This window comes from Oncorhynchus gorbuscha, unplaced genomic scaffold (genome assembly GCF_021184085.1).
Source record: "Oncorhynchus gorbuscha isolate QuinsamMale2020 ecotype Even-year unplaced genomic scaffold, OgorEven_v1.0 Un_scaffold_1465, whole genome shotgun sequence".
In the NCBI taxonomy this organism is placed as follows: domain Eukaryota; kingdom Metazoa; phylum Chordata; class Actinopteri; order Salmoniformes; family Salmonidae; genus Oncorhynchus; species Oncorhynchus gorbuscha.
In genome coordinates this window covers 16,348-31,704 of record NW_025746238.1, presented here as the reverse complement: position 1 = coordinate 31,704, position 15,357 = coordinate 16,348, and the positions used below count along the sequence as shown (strand labels likewise).

The 15,357-nt window shown below is 45.7% G+C and overlaps 1 protein-coding gene across 1 annotated transcript in view; it reads left to right on the top strand.

Annotated features, from left to right (window-relative positions):
- The first annotated feature begins 1,224 nt into the window (after nt 1-1,224).
- The window catches only part of LOC124022877 (cingulin-like), a 24,656-nt gene continuing 10,523 nt past the window's right edge, over nt 1,225-15,357 (top strand). Inside the window, exon 1 of the mRNA XM_046337568.1 lies at nt 1,225-1,349. Within this exon, the coding sequence (XP_046193524.1) occupies nt 1,321-1,349 (29 nt within the window). The 5' untranslated portion in view covers nt 1,225-1,320. The remainder of the gene's footprint in view (nt 1,350-15,357) is intronic.

Below are 15,357 nucleotides of genomic sequence, written 5' to 3'. Positions count from 1 at the left end.
ATGACAGCAGCATTAATGTGGAAAGTCTTTGGTATTTCAGCCACTCATGACTGACAGTCATCAGTAGGGCCCTATAAAATCCCTGTTGTGGATGGAACACAGAATCTAGACACTAAAATGGAATTCAACAATATTTGAACAATAATTTGTTTTTCAATTGAAGTGTGATTTTGAGTGAACCTAAATAAACTGCGAAAAACGGAAACCTAGAAAAACAAAACGGAGAAATCAGGCAAAAAATAAACCAGATTTTACAGGGCCCAACATCAGTCATGATATGTAATCTATTTGTGTCTCCACAGAAGGAGACAGTCACACACATGTAAGGCCATCCTCTTTCAGGTGCTTTCACTGAAGCACAGAAGCCTGTTGGTCTTAACCTCAGACAAGTATCCACAGACAATCTCTGTTGCAGGTCCGGTCAGCTGCCTCATCATGTACTTCTCTCCAGAGAGAAACAGATTTGGAACCCAGGGGCGGGTTAGAGAGAGGTTAGGGGGATGGAGGGAAGGCTGGAGAGTTTAGAGAGATGGAGGGAGTGATAGAGAGGTTAGGAAGATGGATTGAGGGATAGAGAGAAGTGGGAGGGAAGGATAGAGAGTTTAGAGTTGGCGGTAGGGATAGAGGTTAGGATGGGAAGGAGCGATAGAGAGGTTAGGGAAGGGAGGGATAGCGAGAGGTTAGAGACAGGTTCGAGAGATGGAGGGAGGGTCAGGTGCAGAACAGTGATATAAGTGAGGCAGACAGACTGAGGGAGAGCTGGAGAGGGCCAGGGGGAGAAGAGTGTTGCGCTCCCAGCGTTTCTGCCCTCATTTTCTGCTCCACATCGTTTGGACAATAGGATGGGCTCACCCTCTTTCCCGTGACTGTCTCCCCTGGCCCTCTCCTCTCAACTGTACCCTTTCACTGCTTAGCAGCTGAACTGGCCTGTTGGAAGTGGCTTGACACACTGACACAGACGGATAGATAGAAAGGGAGGTGGAATGAGAGAGAAAGGGAGGTGGAATGAGATAGTGAGAGAGGGAAGTGGCTGGGGTCCACTCCTGTGTTCCTGTTATGTTTGGTCCTATTCACTGTCAGTTCTCCCTGCTGAGACTGAGCCTCTGTCTCACACACGCAGGCGCACAAGCAAGCAGTGTTTCCCAATATATTTCAGTACCAGGGACAGGCAAGCAATGCCCCTCCCTCCTTAAAATAGCCAAGTGCCTAGATTAAACTGTAGAATGGAGTAAATCAATGGCAGGAGGTCAGCAACATACTCCCAAGGACCAGGGGCTGAGAAACACTGCTTTAAACTCAGCCTTCTACAACTGATTATGGATGATTAGCCTCTGCATGCAGAAAGAAGGGTTAGTGTTGAATGTCCTTTGTATCTGTTGACCTATATCTGAAATAGATATCCTAGGCTTTCTGTGGTCCTCTGTCTGAAAGACCAGACTTGTAGCTGTCTTTGGGACATCTTCACCACTACTTGCCACTTGGCCATTAGGAGGTGTGTGTGACTGCGTGTGTGACTTTGTGCACGTGTTACGGTCGTCTGCACTAATGTACAGTGACGGGGGCTTTTTCAATGGCATGCTTTGGATGTCTGTCTTAGGGCGAGGGATGTGCTAAGTGATGAGCTGAACTGTACACACACTGGAGTTGTAATGACAATGGCATTTTGGGTTATGATTAATTGTCATGCAAATGGACACGGTTATTGTAATTTTTGTTGCAAAAAGTTTTGAGCTTATAATGTATCTGTAAAATGAGTTGGGACTAGAGGTCGACTGATTATGATTTTTCAACGCCGATTCCGATTTATTGGAGGGCTAAAGAAAAGCCGATACCGATTAATCGGCAGATATATATATATATTTGTAATAATGACAATTACAACAATACTGAATGAACAAAAACTACAGTTTTTTTATTTTAACTTCATATAATACATCAATAAAATATATTTAGTAGGTTCAATTTGGCAAAAACAAAGTGTTGGAGAAGAAAGTAAAAGTGCAATATGTGCCATGTAAAAAAAGCTAACGTTTTAAGTTCCTTGCTCAGAACATGAGAACATATGAAAGCTGGTGGTTCCTTTTAACATGAGTCTTCAACATTCCCAGGTAAGACGTTTTAGGTTGTAGTTATTATAGAACTATTTCTCTCTATACCATTTGTATTTCATATACCTTTGACTATTGGATGTTCTAATAGGTACTTTAGTATTGCCAGCCTAATCTCGGGAGTTGATAGGCTTGAAGTCATAAACAGCGCAATGCTTGAAGCACAGCGAAGAGCTGCTGGCAAACGCAGGAAAGTGCTGTTTGAATGAATGCTTACAAGCCTGCTGCTGCCTACCACCGGTCAGTCAGACTGCTATATCAAATCATAGACTTAATTATAATATTACACACAGAAATACGAGCCGTGGGTCATTAATGTGGTCAAATCCGGAAACTATAATTTCAAAAACAAAATGTTTATTTTAGTGAAATACGGAACCGTTCCATATTTTATCTAACGGGTGGCATCGATAAGTCTAAATATTGCTGTTAACATTTAAGGTTGTGCAATGTATGTCATAATTATGTAAAACACAATTTCCCTAGTTAATATTGCCTGCTAACATGAATTTCTTTTAACTAAATATGCAGGTTTAAAAAATATATACTTCTTTGTATTGATTTTAAGAAAGTCATTGATGTTTATGGTTAGGTACATTCGTGCAACGATTGTGCTTTTCCGTAAATGCGCTTTTGTTAAATCATCCCCCGTTTGGCGAAGTTGGCTGTCTTTGTTAGGAAGAAATCGTCTTCACACAGTTCTCAACGAGCCATGCGGCCAAACTGCTGCATATACCCTGACTCTGTTGCACAGAACGCAAGAGAAGTGACACAATTTCTCTAGTTTAAAAAATTAATGTTAACAGGAAATATTAACTAAATATGCAGGTTTAAAAATAGATACTTGTGTATTGATTTTAAGAAAGGCGTTGATGTTTATGGTTAGGTACACCATTGGTGTTTATGGTTAGGTACACCATTGGTGTTTATGGTTAGGTACACCATTGGTGCAACAACAGTGCTTTTTTTTGCGAATCCACTTGTTAAATCACCTGTTTGGTGAAATAGGCTATGATTCAATGATAAATTAATAGGCACCGCATCGATTATATGCAACGCAGGACAAGCTAGATAAACTAGTAATATCATCAACCATGTGTAGTTAACTAGTGATTATGTTAAGATTGATTGTTTTTTATAAGATACGTTTAATGCTAGCTAGCACCTTACCTTGGCTCCTTGCTGCACTCGTGTAATAGGTAGTCAGCCTGCCACGCAGTCTCCTCGTCGAGTGCAATGTAATCGGCCATAATCGGTGTCCAAAAATGCCCGATTACCGATTGTTATGAAAACTTGAAATTGGCCCTAATTAATCGGCCATTCCGATTAATCGGTCGACCTCTAGTTACATTTACATTTAAGTCATTTAGCAGACGCTCTTATCCAATACCACACAGCTTGGTGACACCCCTGTCTCCAAAATGAATGAGACAAATGAACCTGCTCCTTCCGACTGCTTTTCTGTTTGTAAAATAATTAGAATCTTTCACACTCCATTTAAAAATAGTTCACGCAATATAAGTTTTTCTATCTACTTGAATATAAAGTTGAATCCCTTTCTACTAAAATGTATGTATTATAACGATTATTTTTAGTTCAAGGTTGTCCTTGAACAGCGTTATATGATCATTCTTCCAAGCCTAACACACACTCATCCCCTAGTCAGATTGACAGATTAACCTCAACATCTTAGTCATTTTGTCATACTCATATATCATCTGTCTGTACTGTAATGATATGAGCATCCCCACCCCCAAACTACTTACTATGGCTATGCTCATATCATTACAGTACAGACATGATATGAGTATGACAAAATGACTGAGATTGAGGTTAATCTGACTAGGGGATGGGTGTGTGTGTCTCCTCTCTTGTCCTGATAGCGAGGGCTTTGATTTACACTGGACACCGTGTATAAACTGCACCAAGGTCATCACTGATGCTCTTTACAACACCACTGATCACCTGTGAGTGTGTGGGCCTGCTTGTACACAGTTCATTCCAGAGTGTGTATGAGGAGTGCAGGCATGTGTGGGGGCAGGGCTTCTTATCCACAGGAACAAGAGCTTGACATTGGTGTTATCACCACCACCACCGCCACACTGATAAGAGAGGAAAAACTCTGTACTCTGTTTTTGTGTGTCAGTGAGGGAGGCAGCGGGAGAATTAAAGTTTGTCTGTATGTGAAAGAGGGAGCGAATGAGAGAAGGTGGAGAAGGGTGGTAACTGGGTTAGTGCCTGGTGTTGTAGTTGGTTGGTTATAAGTGCAAAGGAGGCATGCGGTGTAATGACCTAGTCATGACAGCTGACCATGTTAATGAGGCATGCGGTGTAATGACCTAGTCATGACAGCTGACCATGTTAATGAGGCATGCGGTGTAATGACCTAGTCATGACAGCTGACCATGTTAATGAGGCATGCGGTGTAATGACCTAGTCATGACAGCTGACCATGTTAATGAGGCATGCGGTGTAATGACCTAGTCATGACAGCTGACCATGTTAATGAGGCATGCGGTGTAATGACCTAGTCATGACAGCTGACCATGTTAATGAGGCATGCGGTGTAATGACCTAGTCATGACAGCTGACCATGTTAATGAGGCATGCGGTGTAATGACCTAGTCATGACAGCTGACCATGTTAATGAGGCATGCGGTGTAATGACCTAGTCGTGACAGCTGACCATGTTAATGAGGCATGCGGTGTAATGACCTAGTGGTGACAGCTGACCATGTTAATGAGGCATGCGGTGTAATGACCTAGTCGTGACAGCTGACCATGTTAATGAGGCATGCGGTGTAATGACCTAGTGGTGACAGCTGACCATGTTAATGAGGCATGCGGTGTAATGACCTAGTGATGACAGCTGACCATGTTAATGAGGCATGCGGTGTGATGACAGCTGACCATGTTAATGAGGCATGCGGTGTGATGACAGCTGACCATGTTAATGAGGCATGCGGTGTGATGACAGCTGACCATGTTAATGAGGCATGCGGTGTGATGACATGACCATGTTAATGAGGCATGCATGACAGCTGACCATGTTAATGAGGCATGCGGTGTAATGACCTGACCATGTTAAGCATCATGACAGCTGACCATGTTAATGAGGCATGCGGTGTAATGACCTAGTCATGACAGCTGACCATGTTAATGAGGCATGTGGTGTGATGACAGCTGACCATGTTAATGAGGCATGCGGTGTAATGACCTAGTGATGACAGCTGACCATGTTAATGAGGCATGCGGTGTAATGACCTAGTCATGACAGCTGACCATGTTAATGAGGCATGCGGTGTAATGACCTAGTCATGACAGCTGACCATGTTAATGAGGCATGCGGTGTAATGACCTAGTCATGACAGCTGACCATGTTAATGAGGCATGCGGTGTAATGACCTAGTCATGACAGCTGACCATGTTAATGAGGCATGTGGTGTAATGACCTAGTCATGACAGCTGACCATGTTAATGAGGCATGCGGTGTAATGACCTAGTCATGACAGCTGACCATGTTAATGAGGCATGCGGTGTGATGACAGCTGACCATGTTAATGAGGCATGCGGTGTGATGACAGCTGACCATGTTAATGAGGCATGCAGTGTGATGACCTAGTGATGACAGCTGACCATGTTAATGAGGCATGCGGTGTAATGACCTAGTGATGACAGCTGACCATGTTAATGAGGCATGCGGTGTGATGACAGCTGACCATGTTAATGAGGCATGCGGTGTGATGACAGCTGACAGCTGACCATGAGGCATGCGGTGTAATGACCAGTCATGACAGCTGACCATGTTAATGAGGCATGCGTGTAATGTGTCATGACAGCTGACCATGTTAATGAGGCATGCGGTGTGTGATGACAGCTGACCATGTTAATGAGGCATGCGGTGTGATGACAGCTGACCAAGTTAATGAGGCATGCGGTGTGATGACAGCTGACCAAGTTAATGAGGCATGCGGTGTGATGACCTAGTGATGACAGCTGACCATGTTAATGAGGCATGCGGTGTGATGACAGCTGACCAAGTTAATGAGGCATGCGGTGACCTGATGACAGCTGACCATGTTAATGAGGCATGCGTGTGTAGTTGACAGCTGACCATGTTAATGAGGCATGCGGTGTGATGACAGCTGACCAAGTTAATGAGGCATGCGGTGTGATGACAGCTGACCATGTTAATGAGGCATGCGGTGTAATGACCTAGTGATGACAGCTGACCATGTTAATGAGGCATGCGGTGTGATGACCTAGTCATGACAGCTGACCATGTTAATGAGGCATGCGGTGTGATGACCTAGTCATGACAGCTGACCATGTTAATGAGGCATGCGGTGTAATGACCTAGTCATGACAGCTGACCATGTTAATGAGGCATGCGGTGTAATGACCTAGTCATGACAGCTGACCATGTTAATGAGGCATGCGGTGTAATGACCTAGTCATGACAGCTGACCATGTTAATGAGGCATGCGGTGTAATGACCTAGTCATGACAGCTGACCATGTTAATGAGGCATGTGGTGTGATGACAGCTGACCATGTTAATGAGGCATGCGGTGTAATGACCTAGTGATGACAGCTGACCATGTTAATGAGGCATGCGGTGTAATGACCTAGTCATGACAGCTGACCATGTTAATGAGGCATGCGGTGTAATGACCTAGTCATGACAGCTGACCATGTTAATGAGGCATGCGGTGTAATGACCTAGTCATGACAGCTGACCATGTTAATGAGGCATGCGGTGTAATGACCTAGTCATGACAGCTGACCATGTTAATGAGGCATGCGGTGTGATGACCTAGTCATGACAGCTGACCATGTTAATGAGGCATGTGGTGTAATGACCTAGTCATGACAGCTGACCATGTTAATGAGGCATGCGGTGTAATGACCTAGTGATGACAGCTGACCATGTTAATGAGGCATGCGGTGTGGTGACCATGTTGACCTAGTCATGACAGCTGACCATGTTAATGAGGCATGCGGTGTGATGACCTAGTCATGACAGCTGACCATGTTAATGAGGCATGCGGTGTAATGACCTAGTCATGACAGCTGACCATGTTAATGAGGCATGCGGTGTAATGACCTAGTCATGACAGCTGACCATGTTAATGAGGCATGCGGTGTAATGACCTAGTCATGACAGCTGACCATGTTAATGAGGCATGCGGTGTAATGACCTAGTCATGACAGCTGACCATGTTAATGAGGCATGCGGTGTAATGACCTAGTCATGACAGCTGACCATGTTAATGAGGCATGCGGTGTAATGACCTAGTCATGACAGCTGACCATGTTAATGAGGCATGCGGTGTAATGACCTAGTCATGACAGCTGACCATGTTAATGAGGCATGCGGTGTAATGACCTAGTCATGACAGCTGACCATGTTAATGAGGCATGCGGGTAATGTGTCATGACAGCTGACCATGTTAATGAGGCATGCGGTGTAATGACCTAGTCATGACAGCTGACCATGTTAATGAGGCATGCGGTGTAATGACAGCTGACCATGTTAATGAGGCATGCGGTGTGATGACCTAGTGATGACAGCTGACCATGTTAATGAGGCATGCGGTGTGATGACAGCTGACCATGTTAATGAGGCATGCGGTGTAATGACCCAGTGATGACAGCTGACCATGTTAATGAGGCATGCGGTGTGATGACAGCTGACCATGTTAATGAGGCATGCGGGTAATGACCTAGTGATGACAGCTGACCATGTTAATGAGGCATGCGGTGTAATGACCTAGTCATGACAGCTGACCATGTTAATGAGGCATGCGGTGTAATGACCTAGTCATGACAGCTGACCATGTTAATGAGGCATGCGGTGTAATGACCTAGTCATGACAGCTGACCATGTTAATGAGGCATGCGGTGTAATGACCTAGTCATGACAGCTGACCATGTTAATGAGGCATGCGGTGTAATGACCTAGTCATGACAGCTGACCATGTTAATGAGGCATGCGGTGTAATGACCTAGTCATGACAGCTGACCATGTTAATGAGGCATGCGGTGTAATGACCTAGTCATGACAGCTGACCATGTTAATGAGGCATGCGGTGTAATGACCTAGTCATGACAGCTGACCATGTTAATGAGGCATGCGGTGTAATGACCTAGTCGTGACAGCTGACCATGTTAATGAGGCATGCGGTGTAATGACCTAGTCGTGACAGCTGACCATGTTAATGAGGCATGCGGTGTAATGACCTAGTCGTGACAGCTGACCATGTTAATGAGGCATGCGGTGTAATGACCTAGTGGTGACAGCTGACCATGTTAATGAGGCATGCGGTGTAATGACCTAGTGATGACAGCTGACCATGTTAATGAGGCATGCGGTGTGATGACAGCTGACCATGTTAATGAGGCATGCGGTGTAATGACCTAGTGATGACAGCTGACCATGTTAATGAGGCATGCGGTGTAATGACCTAGTCATGACAGCTGACCATGTTAATGAGGCATGCGGTGTAATGACCTAGTCATGACAGCTGACCATGTTAATGAGGCATGCGGTGTAATGACCTAGTCATGACAGCTGACCATGTTAATGAGGCATGTGGTGTGATGACAGCTGACCATGTTAATGAGGCATGCGGTGTAATGACCTAGTGATGACAGCTGACCATGTTAATGAGGCATGCGGTGTAATGACCTAGTCATGACAGCTGACCATGTTAATGAGGCATGCGGTGTAATGACCTAGTCATGACAGCTGACCATGTTAATGAGGCATGCGGTGTAATGACCTAGTCATGACAGTGACCATGTTAATGAGGCACCTAGTCATGACAGCTGACCATGTTAATGAGGCATGCGGTGTAATGACCTAGTCATGACAGCTGACCATGTTAATGAGGCATGCGGTGTAATGACCTAGTCATGACAGCTGACCATGTTAATGAGGCATGCGGTGTAATGACCTAGTCATGACAGCTGACCATGTTAATGAGGCATGCGGTGGTGTAATGTTGACCTGCGGTGTGATGACAGCTGACCATGTTAATGAGGCATGCGGTGTAATGACCTAGTGATGACAGCTGACCATGTTAATGAGGCATGCGGTGTAATGACCTAGTGATGACAGCTGACCATGTTAATGAGGCATGCGGTGTGATGACAGCTGACCAGTTAATGACAGCTGACCATGTTAATGAGGCATGCGGTGTGATGACAGCTGACCATGTTAATGAGGCATGCGGTGTGATGACAGCTGACCATGTTAATGAGGCATGCGGTGTGATGACAGCTGACCATGTTAATGAGGCATGCGGTGTGATGACAGCTGACCAAGTTAATGAGGCATGCGGTGTGATGACCTAGTGATGACAGCTGACCATGTTAATGAGGCATGCGGTGTGATGACAGCTGACCAAGTTAATGAGGCATGCGGTGTGATGACAGCTGACCAAGTTAATGAGGCATGCGGTGTGATGACAGCTGACCATGTTAATGAGGCATGCATGTTAATGAGGCATGTGATGACAGCTGACCAAGTTAATGAGGCATGCGGTGTGATGACAGCTGACCATGTTAATGAGGCATGCGGTGTAATGACCTAGTGATGACAGCTGACCATGTTAATGAGGCATGCGGTGTAATGACCTAGTCATGACAGCTGACCATGTTAATGAGGCATGCGGTGTGATGACCTAGTCATGACAGCTGACCATGTTAATGAGGCATGCGGTGTAATGACCTAGTCATGACAGCTGACCATGTTAATGAGGCATGCGGTGTAATGACCTAGTCATGACAGCTGACCATGTTAATGAGGCATGCGGTGTAATGACCTAGTCATGACAGCTGACCATGTTAATGAGGCATGCGGTGTAATGACCTAGTCATGACAGCTGACCATGTTAATGAGGCATGCGGTGTAATGACCTAGTCATGACAGCTGACCATGTTAATGAGGCATGCGGTGTAATGACCTAGTCATGACAGCTGACCATGTTAATGAGGCATGCGGTGTAATGACCTAGTCATGACAGCTGACCATGTTAATGAGGCATGCGGTGTAATGACCTAGTCATGACAGCTGACCATGTTAATGAGGCATGCGGTGTAATGACCTAGTCATGACAGCTGACCATGTTAATGAGGCATGCGGTGTAATGACCTAGTCATGACAGCTGACCATGTTAATGAGGCATGTGGTGTAATGACCTAGTCATGACAGCTGACCATGTTAATGAGGCATGCGGTGTAATGACCTAGTCATGACAGCTGACCATGTTAATGAGGCATGCGGTGTGATGACAGCTGACCATGTTAATGAGGCATGCGGTGTGATGACAGCTGACCATGTTAATGAGGCATGCAGTGTGTTAATGTAATGTGATGACAGCTGACCATGTTAATGAGGCATGCGGTGTAATGACCTAGTCATGACAGCTGACCATGTTAATGAGGCATGCGGTGTGATGACAGCTGACCATGTTAATGAGGCATGCGGTGTAATGACCTGTCATGACAGCTGACCATGTTAATGAGGCATGCGTGTAATGACCTAGTCATGACAGCTGACCATGTTAATGAGGCATGCGGTGTAATGAGTCATGACAGCTGACCATGTTAATGAGGCATGCGGTGTGATGACAGCTGACCATGTTAATGAGGCATGCGGTGTGATGACAGCTGACCATGTTAATGAGGCATGCGGTGTGATGACAGCTGACCATGTTAATGAGGCATGCGGTGTAATGACCTAGTGATGACAGCTGACCATGTTAATGAGGCATGCGGTGTGATGACAGCTGACCATGTTAATGAGGCATGCGGTGTGATGACAGCTGACCATGTTAATGAGGCATGCGGTGTGATGACAGCTGACCAAGTTAATGAGGCATGCGGTGTGATGACAGCTGACCAAGTTAATGAGGCATGCGGTGTGATGACAGCTGACCAAGTTAATGAGGCATGCGGTGTGATGACCTAGTGATGACAGCTGACCATGTTAATGAGGCATGCTTTGTAATGACCTAGTGATGACAGCTGACCATGTTAATGAGGCATGCGGTGTGATGACCTAGTCATGACAGCTGACCATGTTAATGAGGCATGCGGTGTGATGACCTAGTCATGACAGCTGACCATGTTAATGAGGCATGCGGTGTAATGACCTAGTCATGACAGCTGACCATGTTAATGAGGCATGCGGTGTAATGACCTAGTCATGACAGCTGACCATGTTAATGAGGCATGCGGTGTAATGACCTAGTCATGACAGCTGACCATGTTAATGAGGCATGCGGTGTAATGACCTAGTCATGACAGCTGACCATGTTAATGAGGCATGCGGTGTAATGACCTAGTCATGACAGCTGACCATGTTAATGAGGCATGCGGTGTAATGACCTAGTGATGACAGCTGACCATGTTAATGAGGCATGCGGTGTAATGACCTAGTCATGACAGCTGACCATGTTAATGAGGCATGTGTGTAATGACCTAGTCATGACAGCTGACCATGTTAATGAGGCATGCGGTGTAATGACCTAGTGATGACAGCTGACCATGTTAATGAGGCATGCGGTGTAATGACCTAGTCATGACAGCTGACCATGTTAATGAGGCATGCGGTGTGATGACCTAGTCATGACAGCTGACCATGTTAATGAGGCATGCGGTGTAATGACCTAGTCATGACAGCTGACCATGTTAATGAGGCATGCGGTGTAATGACCTAGTCATGACAGCTGACCATGTTAATGAGGCATGCGGTGAATGACCTAGTCATGACAGCTGACCATGTTAATGAGGCATGCGGTGTAATGACCTAGTCATGACAGCTGACCATGTTAATGAGGCATGCGGTGTAATGACCTAGTCATGACAGCTGACCATGTTAATGAGGCATGCGGTGTAATGACCTAGTCATGACAGCTGACCATGTTAATGAGGCATGCGGTGTAATGACCTAGTCATGACAGCTGACCATGTTAATGAGGCATGCGGTGTAATGACCTAGTCATGACAGCTGACCATGTTAATGAGGCATGCGGTGTAATGACCTAGTCATGACAGCTGACCATGTTAATGAGGCATGCGGTGTAATGACCTAGTCATGACAGCTGACCATGTTAATGAGGCATGCGGTGTAATGACCTAGTCATGACAGCTGACCATGTTAATGAGGCATGCGGTGTAATGACCTAGTCATGACAGCTGACCATGTTAATGAGGCATGCGGTGTAATGACCTAGTCATGACAGCTGACCATGTTAATGAGGCATGCGGTGTAATGACCTAGTCATGACAGCTGACCATGTTAATGAGGCATGCGGTGTAATGACCTAGTCATGACAGCTGACCATGTTAATGAGGCATGCGGTGTAATGACCTAGTCATGACAGCTGACCATGTTAATGAGGCATGCGGTGTAATGACCTAGTCATGACAGCTGACCATGTTAATGAGGCATGCGGTGTAATGACCAGTCATGACAGCTGACCATGTTAATGAGGCATGCGGTGTAATGACCTAGTCATGACAGCTGACCATGTTAATGAGGCATGCGGTGTAATGACCTAGTCATGACAGCTGACCATGTTAATGAGGCATGCGGTGTAATGACCTAGTCGTGACAGCTGACCATGTTAATGAGGCATGCAGTGTGATGACCTAGTGATGACAGCTGACCATGTTAATGAGGCATGCGGTGTGATGACAGCTGACCATGTTAATGAGGCATGCGGTGTGATGACAGCTGACCATGTTAATGAGGCATGCGGTGTAATGACAGCTGACCAAGTTAATGAGGCATGCGGTGTGATGACCTAGTCATGACAGCTGACCATGTTAATGAGGCATGCGTGTAATGTGTCATGACAGCTGACCATGTTAATGAGGTGATGACAGCTGACCATGTTAATGAGGCATGCGGTGTAATGACCTGAGTCATGACAGCTGACCATGTTAATGAGGCATGCGGTGTGAGTCATGACAGCTGACCATGTTAATGAGGCATGCGGTGTAATGACCTAGTCATGACAGCTGACCATGTTAATGAGGCATGCGGTGTAATGACCTAGTCATGACAGCTGACCATGTTAATGAGGCATGCGGTGTAATGACCTAGTCATGACAGCTGACCATGTTAATGAGGCATGCGGTGTAATGACCTAGTCATGACAGCTGACCATGTTAATGAGGCATGCGGTGTAATGACCTAGTCATGACAGCTGACCATGTTAATGAGGCATGCGGTGTAATGACCTAGTCATGACAGCTGACCATGTTAATGAGGCATGCGTAATGTGTAATGACCTGAGGCATGACAGCTGACCATGTTAATGAGGCATGCGGTGTAATGTGTCATGACAATGACCATGTTAATGACAGCTGACTGACCATGTTAATGAGGCATGCGGGTGTAATGACCTGAGGCAGTCATGACAGCTGACCATGTTAATGAGGCATGCGGTGTAATGACCAAGTTAATGAGGTCATGACAGCTGACCATGTTAATGAGGCATGCGGTGTAATGACCTAGTCATGACAGCTGACCATGTTAATGAGGCATGCGGTGTAATGACCTAGTCATGACAGCTGACCATGTTAATGAGGCATGCGGTGTAATGACCTAGTGATGACAGCTGACCATGTTAATGAGGCATGCGGTGTAATGACCTAGTCATGACAGCTGACCATGTTAATGAGGCATGCGGTGTAATGACCTAGTCATGACAGCTGACCATGTTAATGAGGCATGCGGTGTAATGACCTAGTCATGACAGCTGACCATGTTAATGAGGCATGCGGTGTAATGACCTAGTGATGACAGCTGACCATGTTAATGAGGCATGCGGTGTAATGACCTAGTCATGACAGCTGACCATGTTAATGAGGCATGCGGTGTGATGACCTAGTCATGACAGCTGACCATGTTAATGAGGCATGCGGTGTGATGACCTAGTCATGACAGCTGACCATGTTAATGAGGCATGCGGTGTAATGACCTAGTCATGACAGCTGACCATGTTAATGAGGCATGCGGTGTAATGACCTAGTCATGACAGCTGACCATGTTAATGAGGCATGCGGTGTAATGACCTAGTCATGACAGCTGACCATGTTAATGAGGCATGCGGTGTAATGACCTAGTCATGACAGCTGACCATGTTAATGAGGCATGACCTAGTCATGACAGCTGACCATGTTAATGAGGCATGCATGACAGCTGACCATGTTAATGAGGCATGCGGTGTAATGACCTAGTCATGACAGCTGACCATGTTTAATGAGGCATGCAGCTGACCATGTTAATGATGACCTAGTCATGACAGCTGACCATGTTAATGAGGCATGCGGTGTAATGACCTAGTCATGACAGCTGACCATGTTAATGAGGCATGCGGTGTAATGACCTAGTCATGACAGCTGACCATGTTAATGAGGCATGCGGTGTAATGACCTAGTCATGACAGCGGTGTAATGACCTAGTCATGACAGCTGACCATGTTAATGAGGCATGCGGTGTAATGACCTAGTCATGACAGCTGACCATGTTAATGAGGCATGCGGTGTAATGACCTAGTGATGACAGCTGACCATGTTAATGAGGCATGCGGTGTAATGACCTAGTCATGACAGCTGACCATGTTAATGAGGCATGCGGTGTAATGTAGATGACAGCTGACCATGTTAATGAGGCATGCGGTGTAATGACCTAGTCATGACAGCTGACCATGTTAATGAGGCATGCGGTGTAATGACCTAGTCATGACAGCTGACCATGTTAATGAGGCATGCGGTGTAATGACCTAGTCATGACAGCTGACCATGTTAATGAGGCATGCGGTGTAATGACCTAGTCATGACAGCTGACCATGTTAATGAGGCATGCGGTGTAATGACCTAGTCATGACAGCTGACCATGTTAATGAGGCATGTGGTGTAATGACCATGTTAATGAGCATCATGACAGCTGACCATGTTAATGAGGCATGCGGTGTAATGACCTAGTCATGACAGCTGACCATGTTAATGAGGCATGCGGTGTGATGACAGCTGACCATGTTAATGAGGCATGCGGTGTGATGACAGCTGACCATGTTAATGAGGCATGCGGTGTGATGACCTAGTGATGACAGCTGACCATGTTAATGAGGCATGCGGTGTAATGACCTAGTGATGACAGCTGACCATGTTAATGAGGCATGCGGTGTGACAGCTGACCATGTTAATGAGGCATCATGACAGCTGACCAT